The sequence below is a fragment of the Hemitrygon akajei genome, chromosome 7, assembly GCF_048418815.1.
Source record: "Hemitrygon akajei chromosome 7, sHemAka1.3, whole genome shotgun sequence".
Classification (NCBI taxonomy): Eukaryota; Metazoa; Chordata; class Chondrichthyes; order Myliobatiformes; family Dasyatidae; genus Hemitrygon; species Hemitrygon akajei.
This window is the reverse complement of record NC_133130.1, coordinates 65,681,663-65,701,905: the sequence shown is the minus strand read 5'-3', so window position 1 is coordinate 65,701,905 and position 20,243 is coordinate 65,681,663. Positions and strand designations below refer to the sequence as shown.

Here is a 20,243-nt window from a genome sequence, read left to right as displayed (position 1 = left end):
TGAGTCCTTCTTTTGTTGTGGATGCTCACAGATAAAACTTGAAAATGTTCTGTATATTTTTAACAAAACCCTTTATGTCAACACATATTATCTCTTTGTGATTTTTTTTCTCTCTGATTGTAGCTTAGTACCTCTTTTGTTCTGGAAACTTTTATCCATTCCAAAGAAAAGGTAAGAGCACATTATTAATTATCATTATATTCAATATACACAAACACAATAACACATAAAGTGCCGGTATTTACTGAAATTAATTTGTTTTTATACAATACTTAAGGAACAATATATTCCTTTATAAAAATTAACAAAAAGCTTTATCTCCAATGTCTTGTTGAGAGCCAAGGTCTTCTGTCAAGTTTCTCGTATATCACCATCATAGTATGTGGCAAAGCAACTATCCCTCATGGGCATTAAGGTATATGTTGGTTCAGGATATTGTTGAGAATGGCTGCTGAAACTTCAGAGTCCTGAAATATATATTTTGTTCCTTATGCTCATAGGATCACTGAATTTAGAATCACATCTAACAGTAGATTAGTAACATTATAATCTACTGTTTATAGTATAAATTTATAGGTAATTGGTGGTTGCCTTAACACCAAAATTAAGTACATCTTTCTGTGTTGTCAAAGTTGAATTTGTTGTCATATGCACAAGTGCCTGTATACACAGGCGCAATGAAAAACCTACTCTCAGCAGCATCACATGAACATAGCATCAGATAAGCAGTTTTCAGAAGCAAAACAGAAATTAAAGATAAATTATACGCACCATTTTTATTACAGGAATTAGATGAGACCAAAATGCATTTCAGTGCAAAGTGATCAAAGGGATTGTGGTGTTGCTGTACTGTAATGATTCAGATTGTGCCAGTTTATTCAGCACCAAATGGTGAAGGGAAGTAACTGTTCTTGAATCTGGTGGTGAAGGACTTTTGTTACATTGTCAAATCCAGTATTTGAATCCCTACCCTTAAAATGGTTGTTCAGGCTTCGACTAAACAAAGTAGAATACGTAAATTAACTGAGTAGCCCTTTTGTTGTTCAGAAAATTTGAAAATGTCGGTTCATAAATGCAAATTTTACATTTTTAAAATTTTATAGCCTACTATGTTGCAATGGATCGAACTTTTGACAAAGCAGTTTAACAACAGCCAAGCAGCTTGTGAGGTGAGAAACATATCAAATTATTCAGCAACTGTTTTCCAAATGGTTTTGAATGGCTTAAAGTATGGGTTTTATGATTCTGTTAAATTGAGAGATTCAATGTTATTGAAGGTCCGTTACATTTACTTTGTTTGATCTAGAAACCTCTGAATTAACTTTTAAACAAACAATTGCAAAATGTAGAAATGATACAATTTACAGAATTCTTTGAAATATTGACACATCGTTTCTTTTTATGGAATATAGCTCCATTTTAATTTGCTCAGTATAAATGTTTCTAACTATCCACTTCCTTTTTTTTTTACTTTATTTGAAACACCTTATATATACTTGTTTTTTGTAGGAAGATCTTTGTGTTTCTGTTCAGAAAACATCCAGATCACACCCAGATTGTACCAAGGCAACTTCTGTAGCATACATGCCATTCAATGCTAGATAATTAAAATACCTTTGTATCTCTGCTGTAACTGCACATAAAGTGATATGGATTACTAGTGTAAAAAGAATGTTTAAGTTGCCACAGTTTAACTTTGACAGTGCTCAATGACTGCCTTAAAATAGAATCATAGAGTCAGAGAGAAGTACAGCACAGAAACAGGCCCTTCTGCCCAAACTGTCTATGCCGAGCCTTTTAAACTGCCTGCTCCCATCAAACTGCACTGGGACCATTACCCTCCATACTTGTACCATCCATGTATCTATCCAAGTTTCTCTTAAACATTGAAATTGAGCTCGCATGCACCACCTGCATTGGCAGTTCGTTCCACACACTCATGGCCCTTTGAGTGAAAAAGATTCACCTCATGTTCCCCTTAAATTTTTCACCTTTCACCCTTAACCCACTACCACCAGTTGTAGTCCTACCCAAACTCAATGGAAAAAGCCTGCTTGCATTTACCCTATCTCTACCCCTCATAATTTTGTGTACTTCTCTCAAATCTACTCCGAATTTTCTAAGTTCCAAGGAATAAAATTCTAATGCAGTGTTTCCCAACCTTTTTTAGCCCAACATCCCCCTAAAACACTTTGATAATTGCCAACGCCCCCCCCAAAGCAACTTCATACATGCCAATGCCCCTCAGGCACAATATACTTTCCGGCACCCCTCATAGTGTAAATACATGTCTAGCATTTGCTAACATGAGAAAATCATTCTGCTTTAAATTTTTATTTGTCTTTAAACTTAGCTTACACAATACCTGTGCCCTGTACAGCAGCTTCAATATCAATGTGATCGTTGAGCTTGATGGTTTTTAGCAGAAGTTGAAATATCTAGTTCAAGCAGTGTCAGTAGAAGCCTTAAGTCCCCATGTATAACAGTGTCCAAATGGTTTCTGTTTTTTGTGATTGTTTGGTTTACTGCACTGGACTCTTTTAATAAGGTAGGAGAATGGAAATGCAATAAAGAGCAGTTTGGTTCTTCTTCAAAGGCCAGGAAACTTTGAATGATAGTGTAGTCACATACCACAATAGCTAACATTTTTGCTTCTTTATCATTCTGAATTTTGATAATTTCTTTCTTCCTGTTCTTCCACCTTGCAAAGAAATGGGTTAATTACCCAGTGCGAAATTTCAAGATCGTTCAAATCCTTGATTTGATTCTGAAAATCCTTCTTCAGTGACTGCAGGTGTAAGCAGTACTCATGCAGATCACCGTATGTGAAAGAGAGTGCCATACTTTCCATGCAGGGAAACTCTGAGAACATTCTTGTCCCAGTGTTTTGCTTATATATTTCCAAATTCCCAATAAAAGTGGACACTGCACTTTTTGCCTGGATTAAATTAAAATTCTCACCCTGCAATTTCAAGTTTAGAATGTTCATTATGTCATACAGATTGGCCAGGTATGCCACATCTCCACGTAGAAGTTCAATTTTGTTTACTAAGCTCTTGTTGACTCTGAGCAAATATTCAACCACAATGTCAAAAAGATCAAAGAAACATTTTATGCAGCAGCCATTTGACAGCCAGTGCACTTCAGTGTGAAGAAGCCAAGTGTTCAAGCTTTTCATTGTTATCTTGGCATAACTGGCAAAATATCCTGATATTTAATGGATGAACTTTAATTTTGTTGGTAGCAGATATTACAAGAGTCACGCTTGTAAAAAGTCGCTGGCTGATGTTTTTAGCTGCGGGATCTTGGCAATGAATTACACAATGGATTACGAATTTCTTTTTTCATAAATGCCACTAAACCAGCATGGCAACTGGTCATAAGAAATCATGTTCCTAATTGGTATACTTACATCCCCAATATATATTTTGTGTACGTCGTAGACTGACTCTCCGTTGCTATTTGCTTTTAACTTTTTTCAAAAGAGAATCTTTTCATAAACGTTTCCATTTTTGATAAACCCCACATATGCTATTAGCAATCCCTCATTGTCTCGCACAGTTGACTCATTCAGTTGTATTCCAAATTCTGTCGTTTGTAGCTCTGTGCATAGTTGATACTCAGTGTCTTCACTCATTTCATCAATACAATGAGCTACAGAATTATTACTCAGTGGAATTGATTACAAAACACTGGTGTGCATTTTGAGAACAGTGATGAGCACTTCTGATACAGCAGGCATTATTAATCTTTTACCAATTGTTTGAGGATTTTCCACACTTTGCTAGCATTTTGAAAATGTGATAAGAAGCATTGAGACCACAATAAAGGTCATTTTTAGCTTTCTTGGCAAATGACTTGAGTGCAACACTTTTCAAATGCTTCTTCCACCTTCTGGAATATTAGCTATCCTCCAATCACCTGGTACCTTACCTGACGTTAAGGATGATTTAAATATCTCTGTTAGGGCCCTGGCAGTTTCTGCACTTACTTATCAAAGGGTCCGAGGGAACACCTTGTCAGGCCCTGGGAATTTATCCACTTTAATTTGCCTCAAAACAGCAAACACCTGTAATCTGTATAAAATCTCTGAAGTGGATTCTGTTTTGCCTCACTTCTGTAGACTCTGTCCGTATCCTGAATAAATACAGATGCAAAAAAATTATTTAAGTACTCCCCCATCTATTATAACTCCATTTATAGATTCCCATTCTGATCTTCCAATTTTGTCCCTTGCAATCAGTTTGCTCTTAGCATTTCTGTGAATCCTTTAGGATTCTCCTTCACAATGTCTTCTGAGGCAGCATCATGCTCTCTTTCAGCTCTCCTGATTTCTTTCTTAAGTGTTCTCTTGCACTTCTTATACTCCATAAGCACCACATTGGTCCTACCTGCCTCAAACCTCCTTTTTTATTTCCTAACCAAGGCCTCAATATCTTAAGAGTTTCCTTACACCTTTTATCTTTACCTTGTATTCTGATGGACATATGGAAGCTTTGTACTCTCAAAATACGACTTTTGAAGTCCTTCCACTTACCAAGTACTACTTTACCAGAAAACAACCTGTGCCAATCCACATTTGCCAGATCCTTTCTGATACCATCAAAATTGACCTTTCTCCAATTTAGAATCTCAACCTACAAACCAGACCTATCTTTTTAAACATAGAAAGTTTTCCATATCTACTTGGAAATGAATGGCATTGTGATCACCAGATGCAAAGCGTTTCCCACACAAACTTCTGTCACCTGCCCTATCTCATTCCTTAATAACTGATCAAGTATCGCACACTCTCGTTGGGACTTCTGTGGGCTGATTAAGAAAACTTTCCTGACCACATTTGACAAACTATCTCATCTGCAGTAAAGCAACGTATACATCTATCACATCTAGACCTTTTACAGTATAGGAATCCCAGTCAATATGTGGAAAGTTAAAATCACCTACTATAACAACCTTGGGTTTCTTGCAACAGTCTGCGATCTCTGCAAATTTGTTTCTCTAAATCCTTCAGATTGATGGGAGGTCTGTAATATAGCCCCATTAACATGGTCATACCTTTCTTATTTCTCAGTTCCATCCATATCACCTCAGTAGACGAGCTGTCTTGTCCTTCCTGGCTGAACACTGCTGTGATATTATCCTTGAATAGTCAAGGAAAATGTCACCTCTGTGACTTTCCTCTGCTGGGTCATTCCCCTCCTCCTTTAATCCCTCCCATTCTGTCGCGTCTATGGAATACTGAGCTGCCAGTCCTGCCACTCCTTCAACCAAGTCTCACTAATGGCTAAAATATCATAATTTCAGGTGTTGATGCATACCCTGAGTTCATCTGCCTTTCCTACGATAAATCTTCCATTGGAATATATGCAGTTCAGGACATTAGTTGCACCAGCCTCAACCTTTTGATTCCTGACTTTGTCTGAGGTCTTAACAACATCTGTCTCCACAACTGTTCCAGTATCTGTTCTGGCACTCTTGTTACTATCCCCCTACAAATCTAATTTAACCTCCCTCTCTCCCCCCCCCCCCCCCCCCAGTGCATCACTAATAAACTTTCTGCTAGGATACAAACACAACGCTGGAAGAACTCAGCAGGTCAGGCAGCATCCGTGAGAAAAGAGTAGCCAACGTTTTGGGCCGAGACCCTTTGTCAGGGATGGGGGGGAAGAGAGGACCGAAGCCCAGTAATAGAGATGGGGAGGGGGTAGGGCCTAGAGGCGCCAGGTGGAAAACCAATCAGAGGAAAGATAAAGGAGGGAGGGGGAGGGGATAAGCATGAAAGAACTGTAGAGATAAAGAAGCAGAAAGTTGAAAGGGGAGAGGGGCAGAGAGGGACCTGGGATAGGGGGAGGGGGAGGGAATTACCGGAAATTGGAGAATTCAGTGTTCATACCACCAGGCTGGAGGCTACCCAGATGGTAGATGAGGTGCTGCTCCTCCAACCTGAGTTTGGCCTTATCATGGCAGTAGAGGAGGCCATGTATGGACATATCTAGATGGGAATGAGAGGCAGAGTTGAAGTGGGTGGCAACTGGGAGGTCCTGTCTATTGTGACGGACGGAGCGTAGGTGCTCAACGAAGCAGTCCGCCAATCTGCGTCGGGTCTCGCCGATGTAGAGGAGGGAGCACCGGATGCAATAGACGACTCCAGCAGACTCGCAGGTGAAGTGTTGCCTCACCTGGAAGGACTGACTGGGGCCCGGAATGGTGGTGAGGGACTTGTGTCTGTTTACCTGGACTCCATTCTATCCCCTGTAGTTCAGTCTCTCCCCACCTGCATCCAGGATACATCCCATGCCCTTCACCTCTTCAATAACTTCCAATTCCCGGGCCCCGACCGCTTCATTTTCACCATGGATATTCAATCCTTATACACCTCCATCCCCCATCAAGAAGACCTCAAAGCCTTCCGCTACTTTTTGGATAACAGACCCCACCAGATCCCCAGCACCACCACACTCCTCTGGTTGGCGGAGCTTGTTCTAACTCTCGATAACTTCTCCTTTGGTTCTTCCCACTTTCTCCAGATCAAGGGCGTAGCCATGGGCACTCACATGGGCCCCAGCTATGCCTGCCTCTTTGTGGGTTATGTGGAGCAGTCTATGCTCCAAATCTATACTGGCACCACTCCCAACTTTACCTCTGCTACATTGACGACTACATTGGTGCTGCTTCCTGCACCCATGCTGAGCTCGTCAATTTCATCAACTTTGCCTCTAACTTTCACCCAGTCCTTAAATTCACTTGGTCCATCTCGGACACTTCTCTCCCATTTCTTAATCTCTCGGTCTCCCTCTCTGGAGACAGACTATCCACTGACTTCTTCTACAAACCCACTGACTCCCATAACTATCTTGACTATACCTCTTCCCACCCTGCCCAATGCAAAAATGCCATTCCCTATTCCCAGTTCCTCTGCCTCCGCCGCATCTTCTCCCAGGATGAGGCTTTCCATTCCAGGACTTCTCAAATGTCCTCTTTCTTTCAGGATCGTGGTTTCCCTTCTGGCATCATCAAAGATGCCCTCACCCGCATCTCCTTCACTTCCCGCACTTCAGCCCTCAACCCATCCTCCTGTCACCACAACAGGGACAGGGTTCGCCTTGTCCTCACCTACCACCCCACCAGCCTCTGGATCCAACATATTATCCTCCGCAACTTCCGCCACCTTCAACAGGACCCCACCACCGAGCACATCTTTCCCTCCCTGCCCCTCTCAGCTTTTCGCAGGGATCGTTCCCTCCGCAACTACCTGGTCCACATGTCCCTCCCCACAGAACTCCCACCTGACATTTATCCCTGCAAACGCAAATGCTACACCTGTCCCCACACCTCCCCCCTTACCACCATTCCGGGCCCCAGACAGTCCTTCCAGGTGAGGCAACACTTCACCTGCGAGTCTGCTGTAGTCATCTATCGCATCCGGTGCACCTGATGCGGCCTTCTCTACATCGGCGAGACCCGATGCAGATTGGGGGACTGCTTCGTTAAGCACCTACAATAGACCTACAATTGTCCTGTCCGTCACAATAGACAGGACCTCCCAGTTGCCACCCACTTCAACTCTGCCTCTCATTCCCATCTAGATATGTCCATACATGACCTCCCTCTCCCCATTCCCCTGTCCCGGGTCCCTCTCTGCCTCTCTCCCCTTTCAACTTTCTGCTTCTTTATCTTTACAGTTCTTTCATGCTTATCCCCTCCCTCTCCCCCATTTATCTTTCCTCTGATTGATTTTCCACCTGGCGCCTCTAGGCCCTACCCCCTCCCCTATCTCTATTACTGGGCTTCGGTCCTCTCTTCCCCCCCCCATTCCTGACGAAGGTTCTCAGCCCAAAACATTGGCTACTCTTTTCTCACGGATGCTGCCTGACCTGCTGAGTTATTCCAGCGTTGTGTTCGTATTCTTTGATCCACAGCATCTGCAGTTGTATTTTTGTGTTTTTTTTCCACTAGGTTATATGTCCCTTCCATTTCAGACGCAAGCTGTCAATTCTGTGTCACCTTTCCTGGAAGAGAGCCCAACGATCCAAAAATCTCATGCCCTCCCTCCTACACCAACTTCTTAGCCAGGATAATCTTCCTATTTCTGGGCTCACTAGCATGTGGAACGGATAGCAATCCTGAGGACACAAACCTGGAGGTCCTGCCCTTTTAACATAGCAGCTAACTCCCTGAACTGACTTTGCAAAACGTTGTCACTTTTCGTACCTATGTCATAGACTCGACCTCTGGCTGTTCACCCTTCCAGTTAAGGATGCTGAGGACTTGATCCAAGATATCCTGGACTCTGGCACCTGAGAGACAATATACCATCTGGGAATCTTGTTCTCGTCCACAGAACATTCTTTCTGTTCCCCTAACTGATGAATCCCCTGTGACCACAGCTTGCCTCTTCCCTCCCCTTCACTTCTGCGTCACAGAGTCAGAATCAGTACCAGAGACCTGATCTCTGTAACGTTCCTCTGCTGGGACATCCCCCCCAAACAGTATCTAAAGTTGTATACCTGTTGTTGAGGGGGATGGCCACAGGGATACCCTTCATTAGCTGTTTAACCCCTTTCCTCTTCCTTACTGCCGCCCAGTTTCCTGTGTTCTGCACTTTGGTGTAACTACCACTCTATATGTTCTGTCTATCACCCCTCAACCTCCAATTCCTTAACACAGTGTGTTTGAAGCTGCGCTAGATGCACTTCTCACAGGTGTAGTCACCAGGTCTCTCTCCCTTTGCCCTTCGTGTAAGAGGAGCGTTCCACTATCCTACCTGGCATCTCTACTGTTCTGAACTGAGCAACTATAAAGAAAAACAATAAACTATGGGAGTGGAAACAAAGCTTTACCTACAGTGTGTTTTTTTGCTTTCTCTGACTTAAGCCTCAAAATCTCCTCTGTAACTCTGACCACTCCGATGATGGCTGTTCCGCTGGCCCCTGCTTTACTTTAACTTGTTCTTGTCAAATTACTCTGGTTGGGCTGCTGAAAGCTCCAAAACTGCAGCGAGTCACTGCCTTTGCGAATGTGTGAACCACGTCTTCTCAGGTTTCTGATCTCTCCAATTGGATGCTTCTCGAAGATCCAAAACTGCTGTGAGTCGCTGCCTTTTCGACTCAATCGATGAATGTGTGAACTACCTCTTCTCAGACTTCTGATCTCTCCGTTTGAGCACAAAATTCCAACACTTTAAAGATTTTCATTCTCATATTTCCTTACCCATTCCATATACTTTCCTATTGCAGTCATCTTACATCATACCCTATTTGGATATCACTTGACCATATTGCAAGCTGTTTTTGTTACAGTATTATTATACTTCCAAAATATGTTTAAGTGTAAGCTACTGGATAGGACAGAATGAGTTATTCAAGCTGCATATTTCCTGACACAGTCTAAATATCGGTAATTTGCTTTGAATATCTGAACCCTTCAGTACTGTGCAACTTCCACCTGGTGTTATGATAGCATGCTTATGTTAGTCACATTTTGATTGTGAGAATTGATAAAGTAAAACTTCTGTTCAAAAGTTTTGGATCATTATTTTTGTATAATTTCAAAATGATAACTCGGTATTTTGTCTGTGTAGTGGTTTTTGGACCGAATGGCTGATGATGACTGGTGGCCAATGCAAATCCTTATTAAGTGCCCAAATCAGATTGTGAGACAGGTATGAAGTGTTTTAATACAGTTATATTGTTCTAGTTGATCAAGGAGGCATTTTCTTAATGTTGCACTAATTTATAAACTAGTTTCTGTAGTGCAGGCTTGAAAATAATACCATTATGAATTAAATAGTTTCATTACATTTTAAAATGTGATTGTTAAAACTGTTCCTTTATACCTTACTTTGGGATCTGCAGATGTTCCAACGTTTATGCATTCATGTAATTCAGAGGCTCCGACCAGTTCATGCTCATCTCTATTTACAACCAGGAATGGAAGACAGGTAATGACAATCACTTCCATACCTCTGAATCTGTTTAGTACAGACTGCTTCTTTAAATGCTTTACTATCATATATGTATCCAATGTTGTGGTCATGGTTTGGTGTATTAGCTATTGTCTCACAAAACTGAAAGATCCAATGCTGAGGTTGAAGTTAATTGCCCTCCTGGAGTCAGATGCCTAGTGCCCATTTCACTAATCTTCAGTTCAGTGTAATTGAAGCAACAACTTATGAGCAGCTTGACTTACTTCAGGCACTTTCTTTCGTGTAGTATTCTGCATGGGTATTGAGGAGGAGCCAGTAATGTCAGAGGCCCATAAAATGTCACATCTGAAAGGCAACTGGCAAAGTTAAACAGTGTGCCTGCTGTCAGAATGGATAATAATTGTCTTCTACCTCACCCTCAGCACACGTTCAGTGCACTGGTCCAGTATTTCATAATTATTCTTATTGCAGACATTTTTACCCTCAGGATATCCTTCTCAGAGGTTTCAGAAAAGGGACCAGTAATAACAGGCCTCCCCGTGTGAAATATCAAAATAGTTGAATGGTGATGTTAAGATGAGTTTTGGTAACAGTTTTTCTTGATACAAATTCACATTTTTTGCATATTTACAGCATTTATCATGTGTCCAATGAAAATTCTGTGCATGTACAACCTCTAGCAGTTCAGAAGTTGATGCTAGGACAACAGTTAATCAGCCCAATGGCTGATTGCCAGAAACCAAACTAAAGCAAGCATGTGCAGCTCCAGCCTGAAAATCCATGCACTAGTTTCTGATTCTTAATCCATTCTCAATGTTTGTTTGAACTTAACCCAGTGCATACAAGCACGAAAGATTGATGTTTGATTCTGACTAGTTCTAATTCCCTTATATTTCAGTGGGTCAACTTAACTGCAGCCCATAGAGAAGTTGATTTTATACATTGCTTATGCAAGTTTCAGTACTTTCATTCAATTAGCAAGAATAAACATGATTATCTGAACAATAATTCTGGAAATGGCAACAGAATTGTGATTAAAATATGATTGATCTGCCTCTGTGACAACTTTGTCAAAGTGAAAATGGAGATGGATTCTCAGGAAAGCCCTTTTAAAAAATGCATGTTGATGTCCAAATGGTCATTTAATAATTTGAGGGTTTTTTTTTGGAGATTGCAGACTAAAAGTAGTTCAATGGTAAACACCACAGAAGGCTAGTTAGCACATTATGTTTTATGTCTGCAGGGTTTTGCCTAAGTTAAAGTGGAATTTATTGCCTTATGCACAGGTGCAATGGAAAACTTAATTGCAGCAACACAAGGCACATTGCATTACACAAGTAGCATTCACAAGAAAAACTGAAACATAAATTATAGAAATTTTTTACATGAAAAGACAATTAAAACAAAAAAATAAAGTCCATTTTAGTGCCAAGGGATCAAAGTTGTCATCGTGTTGCTAAACTAAGGCTTTGCTGAATGGTTGAAGAGGATTAACTACTAGTGGTGTGGGACTTCAAGCTAAAAAATGGCATGGCCTTCTTGAAGCAGCACCACCTATTGATATTACTGATGGCAGGGAGTGATATGCTCATAATGTCCACTACTTTTTGCAGCTTTTCATGTTCCTGCACATTTAAATTGCTGTACTAAACCATGATGCAACCAGTCAGGATACCTTAAACAGTACATAAGTAGAAGTCTGATGACAAGCCAAACCTCCTATGTATGTAAAAACAGTGAAGTGCTTTTCTTGTGATTGCAACTATATGCTATACTCAGGATAGGTCATTCCTGTTAATGCCCATGAATTCAAAGCTACCAACTCTCTACCATTGATCCCCTAATGTACACTATTGTGTATTTAATATATCAGTCATATTGAAAATATATTGATTGATTAAGAATTATTTGTTAGTTACAATCATTCATTTCTGGTTATATGTAAAAGTACATCAATGGCATACAACATCACACCACCATGTCATATGTGCACGTCTCACTATAGTAAAATGAAACTAAGACACATTCTCCTAGACTGCCATGTTTTTCTTTCAATTAGTTTTATATTTTGGAGTTACAAAACATAATAGTGGTGAGGAGTAAGTAAAATGAACCAAATATGAGTATCTACCTGTTGAAGTGTTAGTGTAATGTATGAGTTCAAGCAAAAAGCACAGCACACTTTATTCACTAGAGGAGAGAAACAGTTGAGTTTTAATAAAAGGCAGAAAACAGACATTCATGGGTTCATACACAGTAGTGTTGGGTGACGATAAATTTAAACAGCAGAACAGGTTGGCTACATTGGAAAGATAGGCATGTTTGATTGTACAAGAGGTAACTGGATCTTCTATACTGAGTGAACTGAGCAGTATATTAAAGCAAATGGAATAGCTGATGAGAAATGAATGCCAGCTTAGCTGTGTACATTGGGTGGAAAGGCATAGAGTTTGCTTAGAAGTTTGACTGCTCTGTCCAAATCAGCCAAAATTAGCTTTGCTGATGTTGAGAAAATAATGCAGGAACATTTAGAACCAAAACGATTGTTGATTGCAGAACGTGTTGCATTTCATAAGTGAATCAAAAGGAAGGGGAGTCCATTTCAGCACACTTAGCTGAAATGCAGAGATTGAGCATTATCAGTTTAGTGATGGGCTTAATGATGCACTGGGAGATCATTTAGTTTGTAGACTCTTTCAAGAAAGCATTCAAATACAGCTAACTGAAGCACAACTCACATTTAAAAGAGCAGTTGAAATTGCTATATCAATAGAAACAGCAGGCAGATGCACAATTGAGTTGCAGTTAGGAATGAAAGTGAGCATGAACAAAATTGAGATGTCTAAACAGAGACATGCCTGGCCAAACACATTGTGTTACCATTGTGGCAGAGTTTAACATACACCAGACCAATGCAGGCTTAAAGGTGAAACTTGCAGAAAACCCAACAGACTAGGACACATACTGTACAAAGAACAGATTAGGCAGACAAAAATTAATGCACTGCAAAGGGAGGAGAAAAAGCTAAAAAGTCAAGTTACCATTTCAAAAAGAGGACTAAACTGCATGCTATTGATGAAAAATCTGATTGAGATGAGAGTGACACAGGACTGTGCAGGGTATTATTGAGATTTAAAATGTGAAAATAAACAATAGACAGGCAGTGCGGTTTACACCAGAAGCCAATGGGAAATTAAATAAAATGGAATTGGACACTAGCTCAGCTGTTTCAGTCATTCCACAAAAAGAGTTTGAATGGCATTTCAAAGATAATGAACTGAAGCCTACAGGTAGCCAATGAAGAACTCCTGTGAGAATGAAATTCAAAACAGTGAAATAAAACAACCAACAAGCCACACTGGGTTTGTATGTGGTAAAATTAGGAGGGCCAGCATTGTAGGGACATGATTGAGTGAGAGAACTACAACTTAATTGGAGATCTATCCACCAGTTGCATGCCACATCTCCTGCAATAGAAACACTGAAAGCAAATTAAGAACAGTACTGGATGATGCACAGCAGTGTTCAAGGATGGCATTGGAAAACTCGGGTAAAACACTGTTAAATTAAAATGCCACACCTAAGTTTTACAAAGCCCATCAGGTTTTTTATACCATCTGTGATAAAGTAGCCAGTGAATTAGATCGCATGGAGGCTGAATGAATTCTTTTCAAGGTTGAGTGTCATGGGCAATGGCAATGGTCCTGGTAGTCAAGAAGAATGGGTCTGTCACGATCTGTGGCAATTTTAAAGTGACCATGAACTCAGTACTGAAAGTAGGTCAATACTCTCTGCTGAGAAAAGAGGATATCTTTGCAAACCTTTCTGGAGGGAAGCATTTCAGCTTGATGTCGATCCAGTGACTCCTGTACCATCCTTGCTGGGTTGATGTCGAGCTCACAACTCGACATCGTAAAAAAAAAACACTGCCACCTCCAGTTTAAATTCCCACGTGGAATATTGTGGAGAATCAAATACCCAAACCCAGGACAGCCCCCATTTGTCCCATTTAACCTGTCTCAGTACAGTGGACTTTCGGACCCGGGGAATTCAGTGCAGTGGTCCTTAAGTCCCAGCAGACCTCGGGAGCCGGCGGAGGTTGGGACCCGCCGCCCGCAGTGTTTCTGTTCCATTGATGGGAAGTGATCACAATTGAAGATAAAGTGGAAATAATAAAGCATTTGGAAAAAGGTGAAACACCATCGGTCATTGGAAAAGTGTTAGGCTGCAGTCGGTCAACAATCAGAACAATTTTAAAGGATAAAGTGAGAATAATGGAGCATGTGAAATGCCCTGCCCCAATGAAAACTACAATTATTACTAAGCAGCGCAGTGGTTTAATTATTGGAATACATACGTTTCTTAAGTGTTTTATATGCATAGAAAGGTAAAATATATTCTATATATTAAGATAAACTTTTGACTAACTGACGCTAAATAATGCCTGATGTACTTGTTCTGACTTATGTACAAATCCGACTTAAAGACAGACTCAGGAACAGAACTTGTTCGTAGCCCGGGGACTGCCTGGAACAGGTTCCTGCCGAACTTGGCTACTGTGCTGTACACCTTGAACAAATTACTACAGATTGGAAAGAAATGACAATGGACAAAGCAGTGTGAGGTGGCTTTCAAAAAATTAAAGGAAATGGTGATATCAGAATCTGTACTTACACATTATGAACCACACCATCCATGGAAGTTTGCCTTTGTTGCCTGGCCTTATGGTACAAGTGCAGTCATGTCACATGTTTTGGGTAATGGAAGTGAATGCCTTTGCATCGCGTTCCCTTACCAATGCAGAGAAGAATTACACACAGATTGACAGAGAAGCCTTGAGTATGGTTTGGGGTGTAGAATGTTTCAGCCAATATTTCTGTGGGAGGCAGTTTACCTGCATTATTGATCATCAACCACTAGTGTCCATTATCAATCCACAGAAGGGTGTCTCACTACCAGCAGCAGGAAGAATGCAGAGATGGGCTCTGTTTCTTGGGGGACACAAATACCTGATCGAAAACAAGAGGGCAACGAATCATGGAAATATGGATGGATTGTCCTATTTACCATTGGAAAAGAAAGTAACTTAAAAATTACAAAAGAGGAGAATCCTCTTGACGTATTCTCCCAAATTCAATTTGAAAACCACCTTATGACAGCATAGATGATCTAAAGGGAAAGCAGAGAAGACCCACACTATCCCAGGTCTACATGCAACCCAAAATGGCTGGAATGTGCAGCAGAAATGCTATTTCCCCCATTTTTACCAGTACCGGCATGAACTTGCCCTTGACAGTGGAGATTGCCTTATGTGGGGATTGAGAGTGTTGTACCATCTAAGCTGAGAGCTGAAGTGTTGGAGGAGCGAGATGCGGTCATCTAGGTGTGGTCAAAATGGAAGTGTTGGCCCGAAGCTTTGGTTGCTGGTCTGGGATAGATCAGCAGCCCGAGCAGCTTGCCATGCACTCTTCAAAATGCCAACACATCCAGGAAGATGCCAAAAACATCTTGGAGAAGAAAGGTGTCCAAAGCTGTCAGAACCACTTCCTACACACCCAGAGTCAATTCCTACAACCACCACAGAGGAGGACCCAGAGCCTGACATTGTTTTCACAGCCACAAGTCTCTCTTATCAAGCAGAATAACCACCTTAACAGGGAAGACATTATCCCACAAGAATAAACAACCGTCCCCAGCAATTAAATCTTCAGGCCTGAATGGGACAATTTAAATGTACTCTCCTCTGGATGTCTATATAGTAGTTGCATTATATTATAAACTGTCTCTATAGTTGAGATGCATTCTCCTGCCTTCTCCCTATAACCTGTCATGTTCTTATTTATCAAGAATCTATCAACCTCTACCTTTAAATATACCACAGCTGCCTGTGGAAAAAAAAAATCCACAGATTCACCACCCTCTGGCAAAATAGATTCCTCCTTGTCTCCATTCTAAATGGATGTCCCTCTATTCTGAGGTTGTGCCCTCTGGTCCTAAACTCCCCTCAATAGGAAATATCCTCTCCACGTCAACTCTATAAACATTCAATAGGTTTCAGTGAGATCTCAACTCATTCTTCTAAATTCCAGTGAGTACAGGTCCAGAGGCATCAAATGCTCCTAATATGAAAAGCCTTTAATTCCCAGAAATACTTTTGTGAACCTCCTTTGAACCCTCTCCAATGTTAGCACATCCTTTCTTAGATAAGGGTCCCAAAACTATTCACAATTCTCCAAATTAGGCCTCACCAGTGCCTTGCATCCTTGTTTTTATATTCTAGTCTTATCGAAATGAATGCTAACATTTCATTTGCTTTTCTCACCACTGACTCAAACTGCGAGTTAACCTTTCATCCGCTGTAATACTGATACATTTGACATTAGCTTCTCACTCTTAAATTGCTGAGTGAAGCTTATCATATGATCACTGCTTACCAAGTGTTCCTTTACCTTAAGCTCACTAATCAAATCTGGTTCATAACATTCAATTCAGAATAGCCATTTCGTTCATGGGCTCAACCACAAGCTGCTCTAAAAAGCCATCTCATAGGCATTCTACAAATGCTGTCTCTTGGGATCCAGCATGAATCTGATTTTCCCTATCTATCTATCTGCATGTTAAAATCCTACTTTACTATTGTAGCATTCCCCTTTTGATGTGAATTTTCCATCCCCCCCTCCCTGTTGTAATTTGTAGCCCATATCCTGGCTACTGTTTGGAGGCCTGCAAATAACTCCCATCAGGGTCTATCCTTGTAATTTCTTGACTCTACCACAAGGATTCTATACCTTCTGATTCTATGTCACCTCTTTGTAAGGATCTGATTTCACTTTTTACCAAGGGTCACCCCTCTGCCTACTTGCCTGTCTTTTCAATACCATGTGTATCCTTGGATGTTAAGCTCCCAACTATAACCTTCTATCAGCCACGACTCAATAATGCCCATAATGTTATACCTGCCAATCTCTACCTGCGCTACAAGATCATTTTCCTTATTCTGTATTCAATTATAACATTTTTAGTCCTGTATTTAAAACCCTTTTGATTTTGTCCCCGTTAGATTGTAACTCATCCCACTGACTGCAATTGACTGCAATTTTGCCCCATCATCTGCCTGTTTTCCTGACACTCTCAATACACATCACTTCTGCTTGTATATAACTGGCTCATCATCAGCCCTATCACTCTGATTTCCAATCACTTGCCAAATTAGTTTAAACCCTCCCCAAAAGAGTTATCTTGAGAAAAGGGAATGAGAATTTGTTTAGAATAAGGATAATTTCATCAAGGGAAATGAGTGTGTCGGTGGGTGGGAACAGGTTGGAGCTCTGTTCAGGGAGAAAGCAGAGGGTGCTCACAGACCTTCCTGATATAGGTTGCAGGTGTAGAGGGATTGTACATCCATGGTGAAGGTGCAAGTTAGCTGACCTTGATTAATCTCTGGATTCCTTGAGGGTTTGTGATTTTTTTCTAATAGTTTATTGGCAGCTAATGTCAAAAATGTATTACTCTCTCAGTCTTTTCCTTCCTTTTTAATCAGCGGTAGCTCACAGGCTTTCTGTCCTCCAGCACCATGCCAGAGAGGAATCAACAATGATGGTTGCACCATCTGCTATTTCTTTCCTTGCTTCTCCTTACAACCTGGTACAGTATAGTCTTTTATGTGGACCTCATAACTTATCTACTATTAAAGATTCTAAATCTGTTTCTAAATCTATATATTTCATACTGTTGTCATATTCTACTCAACCATAGTGTCTATGTCATTCTTTTTGTAATGGTAGGTAGGCACAAAGTATTCATTGAAGATGATACCCATGGATTTTGCAGCTGAACGTAAATCTATGTGGTTTCTTTGTTAACAACTTCTATCCAGTGCATTTATTAGGCATTCTTTAGATTTTGCTTGCCAGTATTTTTGTACTATCTTTGGCCTTATGATTCATTTTTTAATAGTTGTCCACACAACTTAAAAATACTTAAATTATATGAATTCAAACAAATTAAGTATAAAAGTTACTAACACTTGATCCTCTTCCTGTTCAACGCAAAAATCAATGGAAGGGAGCTCACTTGTCCAAGCCAGGTTATTTGTGAAGATTCCTGGAGCATTGTTACAGATTTATTCCACCACTAGACTCTGAGGAGACCACATTGGAGTGACCAAAACTCAGCCATTAGCAAGTTCAGGGCTTCTACTCTTATGTAAAAATCTTAGAAGGTCCAATCTTACTGACTCTGGGTATTAGTAGTTTTGTTTGGAATCGCTGGAGAATAAAGAATTGATATTTCAGGTCCTGATGAAAGGTCTCTGCCCGAAATGTTGATGCTGCCTGACCTGCTGAGTTCCTCCAGTGTGTGACTTCATATATTAATGTGCATACTGTGATTTTCACTTAGTTTGCTCACTTCTGGTGACTTGAAACATTATTACTTTGTTTTCTATCCAGGTATTTTTATTGATCTGAAATTGTATTGAAACTTTTTAATTTGTTACATATCTGCCAGAATCTGGATGGGCCATTGCATCATTTATCATTTGGTCTCTGGTCAAAAGTTACATTGGCAAGTTAAACAGCCCTTTATTAGTATGTAACAAACACTTGTCACTCCAGATACTAGCAGCTTTCTGTATGTCTTTGTGTCCTCACTTTTATCAGGCTGTTTTTTGTAATCTTGAGAAATACATTGCTTTCAGAAACTAGTACTTTTTTTCCAAATAAACTTATATGAAAGGTGTTTAGCTGAAACTTTTTGCTGATGTCACTTGCAGTCACTGGGCTGAATCATGCAGTGTTTTTCTGATGGTTCCAATCAAAATCATCAAACTCAGCATTGAAACTGCAGGCAGTTTTAAACCTTGATTGTGTAAAGCTCAAATGTCACTCTTAAATGATTCATTTGGTAGATTGGATCTGTCATTTGACCCACTGCTGGACCTCCCGTGGATTGCAAGATCTAATTGTTTTCAGTGGGGATTGAAGGACAAGAACTTCAGATACAAAAAGGCATTAAAGTTTTTTTCCAAATTATTTCATTTCAGCTTAAGAGTTTTTAATTACTTAAGTGTTAAATATTTTTTGTTAGCTTATTAAAAATAATTTTATTTTTCCTCAAATTTTAATAAGTTTTAAATGTTTCTGAACATAGTAACATTTTACAGCTATTAAGTTCCTTGATAGCCTTTACAGCTGCCAAAGCTACATTCAGCTTTACTTTCTGTCAAAGGAACAGGTGAGAGTGAGGAGGGTCCTCTGTGCAATGTGTGGCTTAGTTGTCATTCTAATTACTTTGCTTGATCTGAGGGTGTGGGACAGAGAAATAAACCTCCTTTCTCCAGCCTGGTTAGTAAATTGATTTATTATTGTAACATGTACTGAGGTACAGAGAAAATTCTTTTGTATGTGATTCATACAGATCATTTCATTACAACATGCAATGAGGTAGTAGTAAGAACAGAATACAGACTGAAGTGTTACTGTTACATAGAAAGTGTCATGCAACCAAACACTAAGGTGCAAGGCCATACGAAGGACGATTGTGAGATCAAGAATCTTCATACTAGAAGACCATTCAATAATAGTGTAACCGTAGGACAGAATCTATCCTTAAATCTGGTGGTACGTGCTTTCAGTCTTTTGCATTTCAGCCCAGTTGGAGGGGGAGAAGAAGGAATATCTGAAGGGGAGGGAAACTTTGATTATGTTGGCTTCTTTACTAAGACAGCAAGAAGTGCCCAAGTATCCATGGAGTGGTGGCTAGCTTCTGTGATGGGCTGGGCCGTGTTCAGATTCTGCAGTTTCTTGCAGTCTCAGGCAGAGCATTTGCCATACCAAACCATAATACATCTACACAAGGGGCTCTCTATGGTGCTTCAGTTAAAAGCTAATAACGTTCAAAAGGGACACGCCTAATTTCCTCAGCTTCCTGAGGAAGTAGAAGTTGCCGGTGAGTTTTCTTGGTAGTGAATTCTATGTGGTTAAACCAGGACAGGCTGTTGATAAGATACAGGCTTGGGTGATAAATTCTGGGCAGGACAGCCTTTATGACTGGCCCACTGTTAATATGAAATTGATCTAGCATAGCTACACCTGTGTTGTTGAGATTTGATATGTTGCTATCAATTTTCCTGGGAACTTTAAATGAGTAAAGTCCAGCAGGAGCTCATTTTTATTTGGTAAATGATGGAATGGTACAAGATTGATGCTAATTATCATTTAATAATGCTACTCATTAAAGCAGCATTGCATTAGAAAATCTCCCTAAGAGTGCATATTCTGTTTGTATATAAGTATGCTTGGAAAATAAACTCTGC

The 20,243-nt window shown here is 40.3% G+C and overlaps 1 protein-coding gene across 3 annotated transcripts in view; it reads left to right on the top strand.

Annotated features, from left to right (window-relative positions):
• usp34 (ubiquitin specific peptidase 34) overlaps nucleotides 1–20,243 on the top strand; it is a 300,100-nt gene that overhangs the window by 216,799 nt on the left and 63,058 nt on the right. For all 3 annotated transcript variants that reach the window (XM_073051066.1, XM_073051065.1, XM_073051064.1), the window contains 4 exons: nucleotides 124–171; nucleotides 1,104–1,169; nucleotides 9,584–9,664; nucleotides 9,858–9,943. In XM_073051066.1, the coding sequence (XP_072907167.1) occupies nucleotides 124–171; nucleotides 1,104–1,169; nucleotides 9,584–9,664; nucleotides 9,858–9,943 (281 nt within the window). The remainder of the gene's footprint in view (nucleotides 1–123; nucleotides 172–1,103; nucleotides 1,170–9,583; nucleotides 9,665–9,857; nucleotides 9,944–20,243) is intronic.